Source organism: Pristis pectinata, chromosome 2, assembly GCF_009764475.1.
Source record: "Pristis pectinata isolate sPriPec2 chromosome 2, sPriPec2.1.pri, whole genome shotgun sequence".
Taxonomy (NCBI): Eukaryota; Metazoa; Chordata; class Chondrichthyes; order Rhinopristiformes; family Pristidae; genus Pristis; species Pristis pectinata.
Window position 1 is genome coordinate 121,951,956 of NC_067406.1, and position 15,326 is coordinate 121,967,281.

The 15,326-nt window shown below is 40.5% G+C and overlaps 1 protein-coding gene across 3 annotated transcripts in view; it reads left to right on the top strand.

Moving 5' to 3' along the window:
• Positions 1–5,415: 5,415 nt before the first annotated feature.
• rnf150a (ring finger protein 150a) overlaps positions 5,416–15,326 on the top strand; it is a 94,013-nt gene continuing 84,102 nt past the window's right edge. For 2 of the 3 annotated variants that reach the window (XM_052044015.1, XM_052044033.1), the window contains exon 1: positions 5,455–6,491. In XM_052044015.1, coding sequence (XP_051899975.1) covers positions 6,035–6,491 — 457 coding nt within the window. In that variant the 5' untranslated portion in view covers positions 5,455–6,034. Of the gene's footprint in view, positions 6,492–15,326 lie in introns of all 3 variants that reach the window. The other variant, XM_052044024.1, reaches the window with a different exon arrangement.

Consider the following 15,326-nt stretch of genomic DNA (forward strand, 5'->3'; position numbering starts at 1 on the left):
GAAAATATCCTCTCATCCACCAGTCAATCTCCTTCAGAATTTTCTAGGTTTCAGTAAGATTGCCTCTCATTCTTCTAAAATGATGTTGGAAATTCATGTCACCAGGGAAGTGGTATTTGCAGCCTTATAGTGCATTAAGGCGGATAAATCTCCAGGGCCTGACCAACTGCATCCTTGGATAATGTAGGAGGCTTGAGAATAAATTGCAGAAGCCCTTGCGGAGATCTTTGCTTCATTGTTACCCACTGGTGAAGTTCCCAAAGATTGGAAGGTGGCTAATGTTGTTCCGTTGTTTAAGAAGGGTAACAAGGACAAGCCAGGCAACTACTGGCTGGTTAGCCAGTCATCAGTAGTGGGGAAGTTACTGGAGGGAATTCTGAGGGACAGGATCTACCAGCATTTGGATAAACAGAGTCTAATAGGAGGAGTCGCATGGCTTTATGCATGGGAAGTTGTGCATGACGAACCTTTTAAGAGTTTTTTTGAAGAAGTAACCAAAAAGGTAGATGGGGGTAGGGCAGTGGATGTTGTCTATTTGGACTTTAGCAAGGCCTTCGACAAGGTCCCACATGGAAGGCTGGTCTGGAAAGTCAGATCCCATGGAATCCAGGGAGAGCTAGTTGGATTCAAAATTGGCTCAGAAGTAGGAAGCAGAGGGTGGTGGTTGAAGGTTGTTTCTTGGAATGGAGACTGGTGACTAGTGGTGTGCCGCAGGGATCGTTGTTGGGACCCTTGTTATTCGTTATTTATATAAATGACTTGGATGCAAATGCACAAAGCTTGATCAGTAAGTTTGCGGATGATGCAAAATTAGGAGGTGTTGTTGACAGTGAAGAAGATTATCGTAGATTACAGGGGGATCTCGATTAGGGAAATGAGCCAAGGAGTGGTAAATGGATTTCAAGACAGATAAGTGTGAGGTGATGCATTTTGGAAAGTCAAACCAGCGTAGGACTTGTACTATGAATTGTAGGGCACCAGGGAGTGTAATGAAACAGAGGAACCTAGGAATACAAGTGCATAGTTCATTGAAGCCAGCATCACAGGTAGACAGGGTGGTGAAAAATGCATTTAGATGCTGGCCTTGGGCTACCAATGATGGAATCTGGCCACTTCTCTGCTGCTGCTTGTCGTATGATTGCCTTTGTTACATTAATGGCCAAGTGATCCATTTTGTTTAAATGGAAGGATCCAATACCTCCCACTACTTTCCAATGATTTTCTCAAACTATATCATGTTTAAACTTAGAAAAAATTAGGAGTGGCACTGTTGATTCTTTGCTTAAATTTGAGGAAGTTTGGAGTCCATTCATTCAATATTTTCATATGATATAGATCCCTTTTCAATAATATTTGAACTTAGAGGAGCGGAGTTGACGACATAATAATGCTCTTTGTTCACCAAGAAATATCAGTCCAGTCTTTTTTTCTTTTGAATTTTTTTTTAGTTTGTTTCATTTTATTACTTATAATTTTTTTCAATCTGGGTTTTTTTAATACAATAAATATTTTTCTTTCTCTTTTTGATTTTTTTTTGTAATATATTCATTTACTAAGAAACCGTGGGGCCTAGAATATATTTTTATTCCTTATGACTATATATGTCATGGTTGTCCTCCCGATCTCTTTGTATTACATGTATAATTACTGATGTTACATGTATTAATCTGTATTAATTTGAAAATTAATAAAAAGATTGAAAAAGATGCTGGCCTTCATCATTCAGGGCATTGAGTATAGGTGTTGGGACATTATGTTACAGTTGGAAAGGTCATTGGTGAGGCCGGACTTGGAGTTCTGTGTACAGTTTTGGTAACCCTGTTATAGGAAAGACATGGTTAAACTGGAAAGAGTGCAGGATATTGCCAGGACTAGAGGGCCTGTTATACGGAGAAGGTGGCTAGTCTAGGTTTTTATTCCTTGGAATGTAGGAGAATGAGGTTTGACTTTAAAATTATTAGAGGCATAAATAAGGTGGATGGTAACAGTCTTTTCCCCAAGGTAGGGGAGTCCAAAGCTAGGGGGCATAGATTTAGGGTGAGAGGGGAAAGATTTAAAAGGGACCTGAGGAACAACGTTTTCACACAGAGGATGGTGAGTATATAGAACGAGCTGCCAGAGGAAGTGGTTGAGGCAGGTACAATAGTGTCAGTTAAGAAGCACTTGGATAGGTACATGGGGGGGGCAGGACTTAGAGGGATATGGGCCGAATGCAGGAAATTGGGACTAGATGGGTGGGCACTGTGGTCGGTATGCATTCCTCGGGCCAAAGGGCCTGTATCGCTCTATGACTCCAATGAGTATAGGCCCCTCCTGCTCAACTTGTTTTTAGGTGACAAACTCTTCATCGTGGTAATCAACCTGATGAAACTTCACTGAATTGCCTTCAATGCAAGTATATCAGTCCTTAAATATGGACACCAAAACGTCATGCTGTACTCCAGGTGCTTTCTCACCAGTGCCCTGTAAAAGTTTCCTTAACTTCAAAGTTTTCCTAGTTTTACACTCCATGCTCTTGCAATAAAGGTTAACATTCCATTTGCCTTCCTAATTACTTGCAGTACATGCATGACAATGTTTTATGTTTCACGTACTGGGACCCTCAGATCCCTTTTACTATGGAATGGTGGCACAGCAGGTAGTGCAGCTGTCCCATAGCTCCAGCAATCTGGATTTGATTCTGACCTCTCGTGCTGTTGGTGGAGTTTGCATTTTCTTCCTGTGACAGCTTGGTTTTCCCCAGGGTGCTCTGGTTTAGTCTCATATCTCAAAGATGTTTTGAGGTTAATTGGCCACTCTAAATTAACCTAGTGTAAACAGGTAGCAGGGGAATCAATGGGATTTTAGTAAAGGCATGTGATAGAGATTAGACTACAGGGAAATAAGTGGGGGAATAGGACTGATGGGATCATTCTGAGGGCAGGCATAGTCTGGAAAGGCTGATTGTTAATTTAATTTAAGTGACTCTATAAAATACTTTCTCATAATTCAGTATGACATAGATCAATCTGTTTTTTTTAATTCTTCCTACCTAAATGAATAACCTTCCATTTTCTAACTATTTATTATATCTGCTAACTTCTTGCTCATTTACTTTACCTATCTCCATCCCTTTGTGTCCCCTTCACAGCTCACTGACCCATCTATCTATGTACCAATGGCAAATTTTCCTACTGTACATTCAGTCCCTTTATACAAGTCATTAATAAATAGTTGATACCCTGGCACTGATCTTGTGGTATCCCATTAGTTATTGATTGCCAATCTAAAATGGTCCATTTATCTTCATTTATCTTCTGTATTCTCTTTGCTGTCCATCATGGAATTGCTTCCCAGTTGTCAGTTTGTCTTTAGAGATCTTATTTTAGATTCATTGATTCATTCATCTAATATTCACACTCCATGATCTCATCATCACACCCATGTCTAAATGATCAGAACACTCCTTATTGGCATTGGCATTATTTAAGAATTCAGTGTCAGGATTCTTGAGTTGCCATTTGATTCTTTTTAATTGTCACAGGAAACTTCACCAAGACTCTGCTGGATGCATGGATCATTGTTGTCTAAATGTGGTACATGTGTTGGTCCCTGCACAATGATCCTATAATCTTCTGTGTGTTAACTACCTCAATACAAAGGAGTGTTTAAAAAAAAGTCCTTGAAAAAAGTACAACCTCTTCACCATGATCCTGACTTGTTATCACTCAACCTAGAAAAAGTGCATCCAGGAGGGCAGTGACCACTTTGACAGGAGCACATGGAGGCCGTGCACAGAGCAGAAGGAGTGCGCATGTACTGAACAACCTAACCACCTGCCTCACCAAGCACAATGTGTCTCACCTGTAGGAGAGTCTGTGAGTCCAGTGTAGGATTTTTCAGTCACCTCAGAACCCATAGAACTGGAGTGGAAGCAAGTCATTTTTGATATTGCAGGACTGCAGAAGAATTAAAAAAAAAACCATTGAAGCTGTCATCGTTATACGATTTGCAATGCTTTATTATACCCCTGTTATTGATAGACCAGCTACACATTCAAAGAAGAGCAATACCTTCTCTGCATGAATAAGTTAACATTAGGAATAGTATCATGTTCAGACACATGTATAGCCTGGGGAATCATGTCACTTGATGAACATTATAGCTGTTAAATATTGGCTACTGGTTGTTTTACAAAGGAAAGTTAATGGAATCATCAATGTTGGAAAATAATGTTTTAGTAACTATATCTGATGGAGTTCAATATTGGTACAAAGACTTGCATTTGGATTTGAATAATCAAAATGTCTTCTGGACTGCTGGCTTTTATCTCAAGAGAGGTGGAATGAAAAAATTAAGAAGTGATGTTTTGGTTGTACAGAATCTTGGAAAGAGTATGGTGCAGATTCATCAGAATTATATCCGGGCTTAATGCTGCAAGGATAGGTTGCATAAACATCAGTTGTATTCCCCTGTGTTTAGAACCTTCAGGGAATGATTTAATCGAAATATTTGCTGCAATTATAGGATTTAATAAGATAGCAGGGAGAAGCTATTTCCTCTGGTGGGGGTTTCTAAAAAACACGGCATGAGTATTAAGCAAGTGAAATCAGGAAGCACATTGTCTGCACAAAGGGAGCCGTATATCTGAAATGTGCTCCCCTCAAAATGCTGTAAATGTTGCAGTAATTGAAATGGCAGGATTGAGTTCAATACATTTTTGCTAGGTGAAGATATCGAAAGATGTGTCAAAATGGGTAAACTGAGTGGAATTACAGGTCAGCCACGATCTAATTGATTGGGTTAAGTGGCTTAAGGTACTGATTGATCTACCATTCCTCATATGCTTTACACAAATAACACTCAGACATTGATAAGGTCCCAAGGAAACTTGGGATGAATTCACACGCAAGTCAGAGATTCCAAACTGCAATATATCTGACCGAAAGAGAAACATTGTATGCTCGCCTGAAATGACCTGTGTTTGCGCCCAAGGCTGGAAACGATCTTTTCTCTCACCTCGAGAAAATTAACAAACATTAAAAATTCAATCAAATATTGAGAAACCTTGACAGCAACTGTGTAGATATTAAATTTTCTCAAACAGATGAAACTGTCTAGTTTCAAGAACATAAAAATAATTTGCTTATGAACTAAAGCAAAAGTGGGTGTCACTCTGAACCAACAGCAATCGACGAACTTGCACTGTTGAAAGTTTTATAACACCATGAACAAACAGAAGGAAAGCAGCGCTGTGAACGAATGGTGGTGCCGTGCCATCCCGCCTGCACTAGACCCCGCTGCATCTGTCTGCAGCCAGCGCTGCAGAAGAGGCACTGGCTTTATTATGATGTCATAATAGAACATCGGATCCTCAACGCACCACCTCCCCCCCCCCCCCCCCACCGGCGTTTTAACGTGATTGCGTCAAACGCTGGAGAACGCATCCTGCGAAGAATATTTCCTTTGACGGGGCCGGTCCCGGTCTCCAGGGAGACGGGAGAGGGGCATGAAGCCGGGGCCTGTAAATATATAGTCGAGGCAGCGGAGCGGCGGTTCTGGAGCTTTGCAGTTGGTGGCGCTTTTTTTTTAAATTTGATATCGGGTGCATTATTTTCCTTGCTCGGCTCCCAGAGAAGTGGCCCGCCGTCAGCCTGAGGGGTGAAGGAGCAGCGGCTGTGTTCAGATCATCGACATCATGATCGTCCCGCAACACCCAGCCGACTGTCAGCAGCAGCAGCTCCACTGAAAAGCGAGAAAGGTCGGGGAAAGGTGCATTAGCAGATCTATCCAGTCCATCTATCGATCTGCATCTCCGTGCAAAGCGTGTCTTTAAAGGACAAACAATGCATTTTGTTTGAACAACGCTTGTCTTCCATTGCACGGCCAGCAGCATCTTTCAGCGAGATTAGAAACAAAAAAGAGATCTGAAAGGGGGTTGCCACCCCCCCTCAACTCGTGTGTATAAAAGAGAAAGGTGAAGGAAGTCTAGGCGGAAGGCGCGCTGGAGACTAGCAAATAGTCTGTTATTATTGTAACTGAATCGTTATTAGTAATGCCTGTGTCTCTGGTGCAAGCCTGCCGCAGTCTGGCTCTCTCAACATGGCTGCTTTCATTCTGCTTCGTGCATTTGCTGTGCTTGGACTTCACGGTGGCGGAGAAAGAGGAATGGTACACCGCCTTCGTCAACATCACGTACGTGGAACCGGCCACCTCGGAGTGGAGGTCGGAGAAGAGTGAGTGCGGCCGCTACGGGCAGCATTCGCTCAAGCAGGACGCCAGGGGACTGCTGGCGCTGCCCGCTCACCATGACAGGCTGGCGTGTGACCCTCAGGCCAGGTTTCAAGTCCCCGCCGCCGCTGCCACCAAGGGCTGGATCGCAGTCATACCCAAAGGGAACTGTACTTACAAAGAGAAAATCTGGCACGCTGTCAGGCAGAATGCATCCGCTGTGGTCATTTACAACTTGGGGGCTAGCAACGTCAATGAGACTATCACGATGCCTCATGGAGGTGAGCTCGTTTGAAGGGTGATTGAGGATGCATACTAATTTATAGATGAGGAGAAGCTGATAATTGTACTTACGTAACTAATAACCACCATATCTGCCTTCTCCCCCATCCTCCCAAAACGTTGGCGTGAAAGTAGAATGTAATGCCTCAGTTTACTAAATTAGAATCATTTCATTTCTTCCATATCTTTCAGCCTTGCATTCCTGTCCAATGTTGGTGCGACAGAATAGAGTTAGAAGAAACGTGATTTTTAACTCGAGTTCTTTTTATAATTACGGCATCATCCTAAAACTCTTGTTATGTAACCTCTCAATACTTAATATTGTTTGCAGGAATCTTGCACTTGGCTGTCAATCTGCATCTCCACATTCTCTTCTCTAAAATCTAAACTCTCTTGTTCAAGCTTTAGGTCACCTCCCCAAATGTATGTCGAGTTTTAATATTTCAGTATGTTTTGATTTGGTGCATTATAGACACAATATAAAAACACTGCTTGTGCTGCTATTAACCTAAAATGCCAATCGTTATTTAATCCATTGGCTACTTGAAAAGAAATGGGTTACCTTGGAAGTGGTTGCTGCTAAATTGGTAGCATTTGAGTTAAAACTTTAAATGCCATGAAAATATAACTCTGCCATACTTAAATTAGTAAACTGGGTTTAATATTCAACTTTAAATATACCTGGGAGTTCTATCACTTTAAATTGTAGACAAAGCATTATGTTGAATTGCATTGTCAAAAATTTAAACTGATGACTATTTCGGAGACTTAAATCCTGTTTTTTTTTAAAATGGCTAGAATCCTGTTGTTGGGAGTGTATGTGGCATTAATTGATTTAAGGGTCTTAAAAGTATCCAAAAGTTGATTTGGTGAAATTGTGTTCAAAAGTTTGTGTCATTAGGGAAAATCAAACCCTACATTTATGGAATGCCATATGTTCCTTTTCAGAATGTTTCTAAGATGACCTTGTGTGAGATGGTTGCTTCTTATATAAGACCACTGCATTTCATCTTTACTTGACAAATGAAACAAAATGATTTTTTTAAATTTCCACTTTTATTTCTTTAAGATTCATGCACCAAAGCAATACCAAAATGTAAAAACAAAATCTGATTTTTCTGTTCATTCTTTCATTTGCTGCTCGTGGCTCCTTCAGTCAGGGCTGAGAGTACAGATTCACTTTATAAGGATCCTTTCAGATGTGATGGTGATACTTTTTTTTCCTGATTCTGTCATGTGGTTTGTTGGGTAATTTTGTATGGCTTTCTTCAATTAGCAACATCAGTTAATACTTGAGGTCATTGAACTAATTGCCGAATGTGTGAAAATAAGTTTCAGTCCTAAGCAAGTTTTTTTTTGCCACATTGTCATCTTTTTGAAAAGTTGTTACAGCACAATGATCCACTTCAGGCCAAATCACTATTAAAGCACCTTTAATATTCCATGTAGGAATATTTTTGAAGGAAAGCAATTGAATGTTTATGGTAAGGCATTATGTGGTAATTGAAATATGACTGTACTTAATTCAAGGATGAATTGAGTCCTTGAAGGAGGGAAAGAGAAACACTTTTTGCAGAGATCTCTAGTTAAATGTTTTTGTTTTTTTTTGTGGTGTTTGTGGAATGAGTTTCAGTTAGGCTCTTTGCAAGTAAAATCTTGTTCCTTTTGATTAAGCAACTAAAAGGAATTGTATCATGGCCAATGTTGGCGTACTCTGAATGGAAAATGCGGCTTTTGAGACAGCTTATTAAACTTTTTGAAGAAATAACTTCTAATAACTTAGTTGCTAAATATATTGGAGCATGATAATTATATATTGTAAAATACAGAAAAGTAGCCCTTTGCTTTGTTTTGTAGTCCACATCATAAGCATGTTCTTGGGACTTGTATGGTTCTGTCATAAGATTTGTTTCCAGCTACTGAAACAGTGTTGTATATGTGTTAATATAAACAATATGCTGTAAATACCCAGAATCTGTAGAGATAACAGATCTAATGTTCCAGATTGAAGATCTTTCATTGGAACTCTTGTTTAAGTACTATTGAATTGAGACATGCAAAAGTCATAAATAAAATTTTACTTTGGTAAGGTTAGCGCATTCTCAGGACATTTATTCCAGTACAACATGTATTTTCTATATTTGCAAAATTATCTTATTGCAGAAAAGCTAGTTTTTTTACATCACCTTGAGGATGATATTTTGCTGCAAATTGTTTGAAAATAAAAATAAGTACACTTAATTAACCAGTTAGTAATCAAACATATCAATTGTATTTTTGGACCAAAAAAACAAGTCACTATGGTAAACTAGTAATGTGACCAAAAAGAAAGTGGTCACATTATTGGTTTGGTAGATTTGATAATTGAGACTACTGTCCAAATCTTCATTATCTTTGCTACTTTTTCTATTATGCACATTTTGATTTGCAATTTTCCCATTTGTAATATGGGCTGTTGGTCCCATGGCAACCTCGTTCTGCTATTGGATTAAAACAGGACTGTTGCAAAGGTTCAGGTTTGTTTGACTACAGAACACGGAAACTGGCTCTTCAGTCCACACTAATCCTATTTAGTCTCTTCATATATTTAGCAACTCCATCCAGACTCTATCACTCATCTACACACGAGGCGCAATTCACGGTAGCCGGTTAACCTACCAATCTGAAACTAGAGCACCTGGAGGAAGCCCACATGGTCATGGGAAGAAGTTACAAACTCCACGTGCTCCAGGTGGTCAGAGTTAAATCAGATCTTCAGAGCTGTGAAGCAGCAAGGTCTATTAGCTGTGCCTTTGTGCCATCCATTATATCTTAAAATTTATGTTTGTATTGCCAAATTTTAATTAGATTTTGGATAAAATAAATGATTGTGGTTGGTTAAATCCAGTCTCTGCAGATTGAAACTTGTTTGGGATATTAATCTTGTCAGTGACATGATGTATTGACAGGGCTAATGTTTTTAACTAGAATATTGTGATTCTTTTTTTCCCAATGTTCCTTAGACCTCTGCAGTTAAGGACTTTGTATGTTGCTTGGATGGATAATTTGAAATGTGTTTAAATTTTTGTTAGCTGAATACCTATAGTGACGAGGTTTAGAATTTCTGTTTGCTAGAATTGGAGTCCATAATTGCTCCCTGTATTTGCTGCCTCCATTTAGCTAAGCCAAGTATGCAGGTTCCCAAGAGATGATAATGATTTGGGAGTCCAGCATGGATTACCCTGCCTGCCAGGAACTGGCTTGCAGGGACATCTGGATCAAATGAAAAGAATTTTTGTGTGTGTGACACTTGGATCTTTCTTTTTTCCTAGGTGAGCCGGGCTAATTACATGATCATCAGCAATGACCTATAATAGTATGGACATGCAAGAAGTGGATGTTGAATTACCTGTTTTGTCCCATAAGATTCACACGTGGTTCCAATTTCCTTTCACCATTGTTGCATTTTGGTACATGCTTAAGCTTTTCCTTCCTTGTCCCCTGAGAAATTATTCGTGAAATTCCAATTAACCCACTCGCATTTATCGATTCTACCACCCAACCAAAATAAACTCTACATATTTTATGATTGTTTTCATTTTCATATGGATTTCAGCTCTAGAATTTGACACTTGTCTAATTGATATGAAATACATTAAAGAACAAAGTGTCTCGGATGAAGCTTGCACAACATCCCCTGTATTTCACCAGTAAAGAAGCTACATCTTTTCCACTGATGCTATTAGTAACTTTTATTTTGATTTTAGTATAGAGGATTTTGACTTGTCTCAGTGCCAGTTAATCACATAATGAGGAATGTCAATACAGACTGAGACTTACAACACAATCTGTAGCACCTCTTGTCAGTAGTGAACAAGTGCCATATTTTTAGAAATGCTGCTTTTAAGGATGAAACCTTGCACTGAAGACTCATCTGTTGTTCAGGTGAACATAAAAAGATTTCCTGAATCTTTTTTATTTCCTTTTTTAAAAAAAAGCAGAAGTTCACCTGGTCTCCTAGCCAACATCCCTCTCTCCAAAATAAAGTTCTGACCAATTGGCCATTCATTTCCAGTTATTTTAATGGAATTATGCCATGCACAAATTAATTGTTTGCCACATACCATTCAAATATATTTCACTGGATATAATCTTAGAATGCCCAAACTACATTATAAAATACTTTATAAAAGCAAGCTTCAGTTCTAGGAATCATAGCTACACACTTCCATATGTGTGTATAAAAGGGAAATGCATGATACTCGAATGCACTTAACTGATGTCTGCACTTCTATTTCCCCCTTGCCAATCCATTTTTAAAAGTACCAGTTGAAAGCAGCAGAGATTTGTATCTTAGACAATCCCTTGGACTGCAGATAACTTGCTTCTATTCCAAATCTTTGGAACTAAGAATGCTGATGAGGCCAATATGGGATGTGCAGACTCTGTCGTAGGTGGGGTAGGAGGTGCTTGAGATGGCAGACAATTGAGTAGTTTGGGAGGTGGTACACTTGCCTGATGGTTTATGTTGAGCTTCTCTGTGCTGATAACGCATGGATACAAGGTTCTCAAGCCATCAGAAATGTTCCTGGACCAATGTAAAGTGGAGATGTTACATTTTCTCAAGGAGGCTTTGAGAACATTTTCATGATGGCGTTCAAAACTGTGTATGTTTTAGGCATTTGCTATCGTGCATGCAAATGGTAGAGTATGCCAGTGAGGACTGACTGAATAATTAGGGCCTTAGTGCTAGGGTAGTTGACTTTCTTGTCTACAAAATCTTTCAAATTTACTGGCGGGGAACGGTGTTGATGTCATTTCCAGAGTGTTTTGAGGTGCCTGCTTGTGGGCAGCCAATGCCTTGGAAGCATTTTGGAGGGTAGATCTCATTGCTGCCAGGTAAACCATGAGTTTTGTGTCAGGTTTGATGTCTTGATCTTGAAACGCTGTCTTCTCAGGTAGCCAAAAGGTGTGTTGGCACACTGAAGTTGATGCTGAATTTCATCATCATTGTCTGCCTTTGCTTAGAGGTGGCTGCCAGGATTTGGGAAATAGTCCACAGTTTTTAGGGTCTCATTGTGCACCCTTACTGTTGCAGTCAGAGGCAGTTTGACAGAGTACCTTTTTGTTTTCTAGATTTTAATTGTAAGGCCCATTCTGTCATGTGCTTCAGTTAATGAGTCTATATTAAAGTCTTTGAGCCCAGTCTCTGAATAGATGCATACTTTAAAAGTACTTGTTGAATGTAGAAGTAGAGATTTGTATAGAGCTCCAATGTTATGTCATAAAATCACAAGAATGCATTTTGTGGCCCATCACTTTCACAGTGACAATGTGAATGGTTTGGGAACAAATACATTTAAAAAAAAATAGCTTAAAAGGACAAAATTTTAAAATGAACAAAACAAAAATTAAACCTCAAAAACAACATGCACAATATCCAGAACAAAATTGGGGAATCGCAATAATTTGCAAAGGGTAAATAGCTGGAATCAGATTAACTGAAGCACACCTACATGAAGGATTGGGCTGGCAATTAAATATTGCAGTTGTAAAATATAATCAAAACGATTGGGGGGGGGGGGAATATAAAAATAAAGTTAGTTGCACTGAGGATAGCACTATGATGTTAGAGGTTCCACACCATCAACATTCTGGATAGCTCAGTTGACCAGGAACTTAACTGGGTTGTAAAGCCTATGACTGCAAGCCAAAATTTGGTATGTTGTGACTTGCTTCTTGATTCCCCAGAACCTTTATAACATTGCATTCTGAATTTGTTTGTTATTAATGGAATACATTTCAATCGTCTGAATGATTGCATCTTTATCAAAACTCAAGAACTATACCCATAACAAAGCAGCCTTCTTGACTGGCATCCTTAAACATTCACTGCTGTGCAGTAGCTTTGGGTAGCATCTACAAAATATATTGTAACAACTCACCAAGCTTTTTTCAACAGTATTGCCCAACCTGTCTTTGCTACCCAGAAAGGCACAGGCAGTAGGCACAATGGACTGCCATCATTGGCAAGTTCCTTTCCAATTCCTTAATCCTCACTGGACTATGCTGGAACTCCCTATTTAACATTGGTGTAATGGTTCATAAGCAATTTTCAGGGCATTTAGTACTAGACAATAAATGCTGGCCTTGTTAGAAATATACATATGCTATCCATAAAGTATAAAACAGACATATCTAACTAAAAGGTTTGAAACAAGAAGTGTTTATCCATGCCATTAGGGATGTGTGGCAAGAGATTGTTTGGGGAAAAAAAACCTCCAGTCCTCAGATGCATTTCGCAAAATATCTGTGACTTCTTTGCTCAGCCCCATAAGTGATAAATTAATTCTGTATCTAGTAATGCAACATGAGCTGGAAGAAAAGCAAACATTTGATAGGGGAACATAGAACATAGAAAAACTACAGCACAATTCAGGCCCTTCGGCCCACAAAGCTGTACTGAACATGTCCCTACCTCAGAAATTACTAGGCTTACCCATAGCCCTCTATTTTACTCAGCTCCATGTACCTATCTAACAGTCTCTTGAAAGACCCTATTGTATCCGCCTCCACCACCGTTTCCGGCAGCCCATTCCACGCACTCACCACTCTTTGAGGACAAAAAAACTTACCCCTGACATCTCTTCTATATCTACTCCCCAGCACCTTAAACCTATGTCCTCTTGTGGCCACCATTTCAGCCCTGGGGAAAAGCCTCTGACTATCTACCCTATCAATACCTCTCATCATCTTATACACCTCTATCAGGTCCCCCCTCATCCTCCATCTCTCCAAGGAGAAAAGGCCGAGTTCCCTAAACCTGCTTTCATAAGGCATGCTCTGCATTCCAGGCAGCATCCTTGTAAATCTGCTCTGCACGGTCTCTATGGCTTCCCCATCTTTCCTGTAGTGAGGCGACCAGAACTGAGCACAATACTCCAAATGGGGTCTGACCAGGGACCTATATAGCTGCAACAATACCTCATGGCTCCTAAATTCAATTCCCTGATTGATGAAGGACAATACATCATATGCCTTCTTAACCACAGGGTCAACCTGTGCAGCCGCTTTGAGTGTCCTATGGACTCAGACCCCAAGATCCCTCTGATCCTCCACACTGCCAAGAGTCCTACCATTAAGACTATATTCCGCCAACGTATTTGACCTACCAAAATGAACCACTTCACACTTATCTGGGTTGAACTGCATCTGCCACTTCTCAGCCCAACTCTGCATCCTAACTATGTCCCTCTGTAACCTCTGACAGCCCTCCAAACTATCCACAACACCCCCAACCTCCGTGTCATCTGCAAACTTACTAACCCACCCCTCCGCTTCCTCATCCAGGTCGTTTATAAAAAATCACAAATAGTAAGGGTCCCAGTACAGATCCCTGAGGTACACCACTGGTCACTGACCTCCACTCAGAATACGACCCTTCAACAACCACTCTTTGCCTTCTGTGGGCCAGCCAGTTCTGGATCCACACTGCAATGTCCCCTTGGATCCCATGTCTCCTCACCCTCTCTATATGCCTCACATGGGGTACCTTATCAAATGCCATGCTGAAATCCATATACACTACATCTACTGCTCTCCCTTCATCCATGTGCTTAGTCACATTCTCAAAAAAATTCAATCAGGCTCGTAAGACAGGACCTGCCCTTGACAAAGCCATGCTGACTATTCCTAATCATATTATACCTCTCCAAATGTTCATAAATCCTGCCTCTCAGGATCTTCTCCATCAGCTTACCAACCACTGAGGTAAGACTCACCTGTCTATAATTCCCTGGGCTATCCCTACTCCCCTCCTTGAATAAGGGAACAACATCTGCAACCCTCCAATGTTCCGGAACCTCTCCCGTCTCCATTGACGACACAAAGATCATCGTCAGAGGCTCCGCAATCTCCTCTGTCGCCTCCCACAGTAATCTGGGGTACATCTCATCCGGTCCCGGCAACTTATCTAATTTGATGCTTTCCAAAAGTTTCAGCACCACCTCTTTTCTAATATCTACATGCTCAAGCTTCTCAGGCTGCTGCAAGTCCCCACTACAATCCCCCAGATCTTTTTCTGTGGTGAATACTGACGTAAAGTATTCATTAAGTCCCTCCGCCATTTCTTCCGGATCCGTACACACTTTCCCACTGCTGCACTTGATAGGCCCTATCCTTTCGCATCTTATCCTCTTACTCTTCACATACTTGTAGAACGCCTTGGGGTTTTCCTTAATCCTGCCCACCAAGGCCTTCTCATGTCCCCTTCTGACCCTCCTAATCACTTTCTTAAGTTCCTTCCTTTCAGCCTTGTACTCCTCCAGATCTCTAACATTACTTAGCTCTCTGTACCTTTTGTATGCTTTTCTTTTCCTTTTGACTAGATTTATTATAGCCTTCGTACACCATGGTTCCTGTATCCTATCATGACTCCCCTGTCTCATTGGAACATGTCTGTGCAGAGCTCCACACAAATACCCCCTGAATATTTGCCACATATCTTCTGTACTTTTCCCAGAGAACATCTGTTCCCAATATAATCTTCCAATTTCCTGCCTAAGAGCCTCATAATTCCCTTTACTCCAAGTAAACGCCTTTCTAGCCTGTCTGTTCCTATCCATCTCCAGTGCTAACGTAAAGGAGATAGAATTATGATCACTATCACCAAAATGTTCACCCACTGAGAGATCTGACATCTGACCGGGTTCATTTCCCAATATCAAATCGAGCACAGCCTCTCCTCTTGTAGGTCTATCTATATACTGTGTCAAGAACCCTTCCTGAACACACCTAACAAACTCCACCCCACCTAAACCCCTCACTTGTCTGGAGATGCCAATCGATGTTTTGGG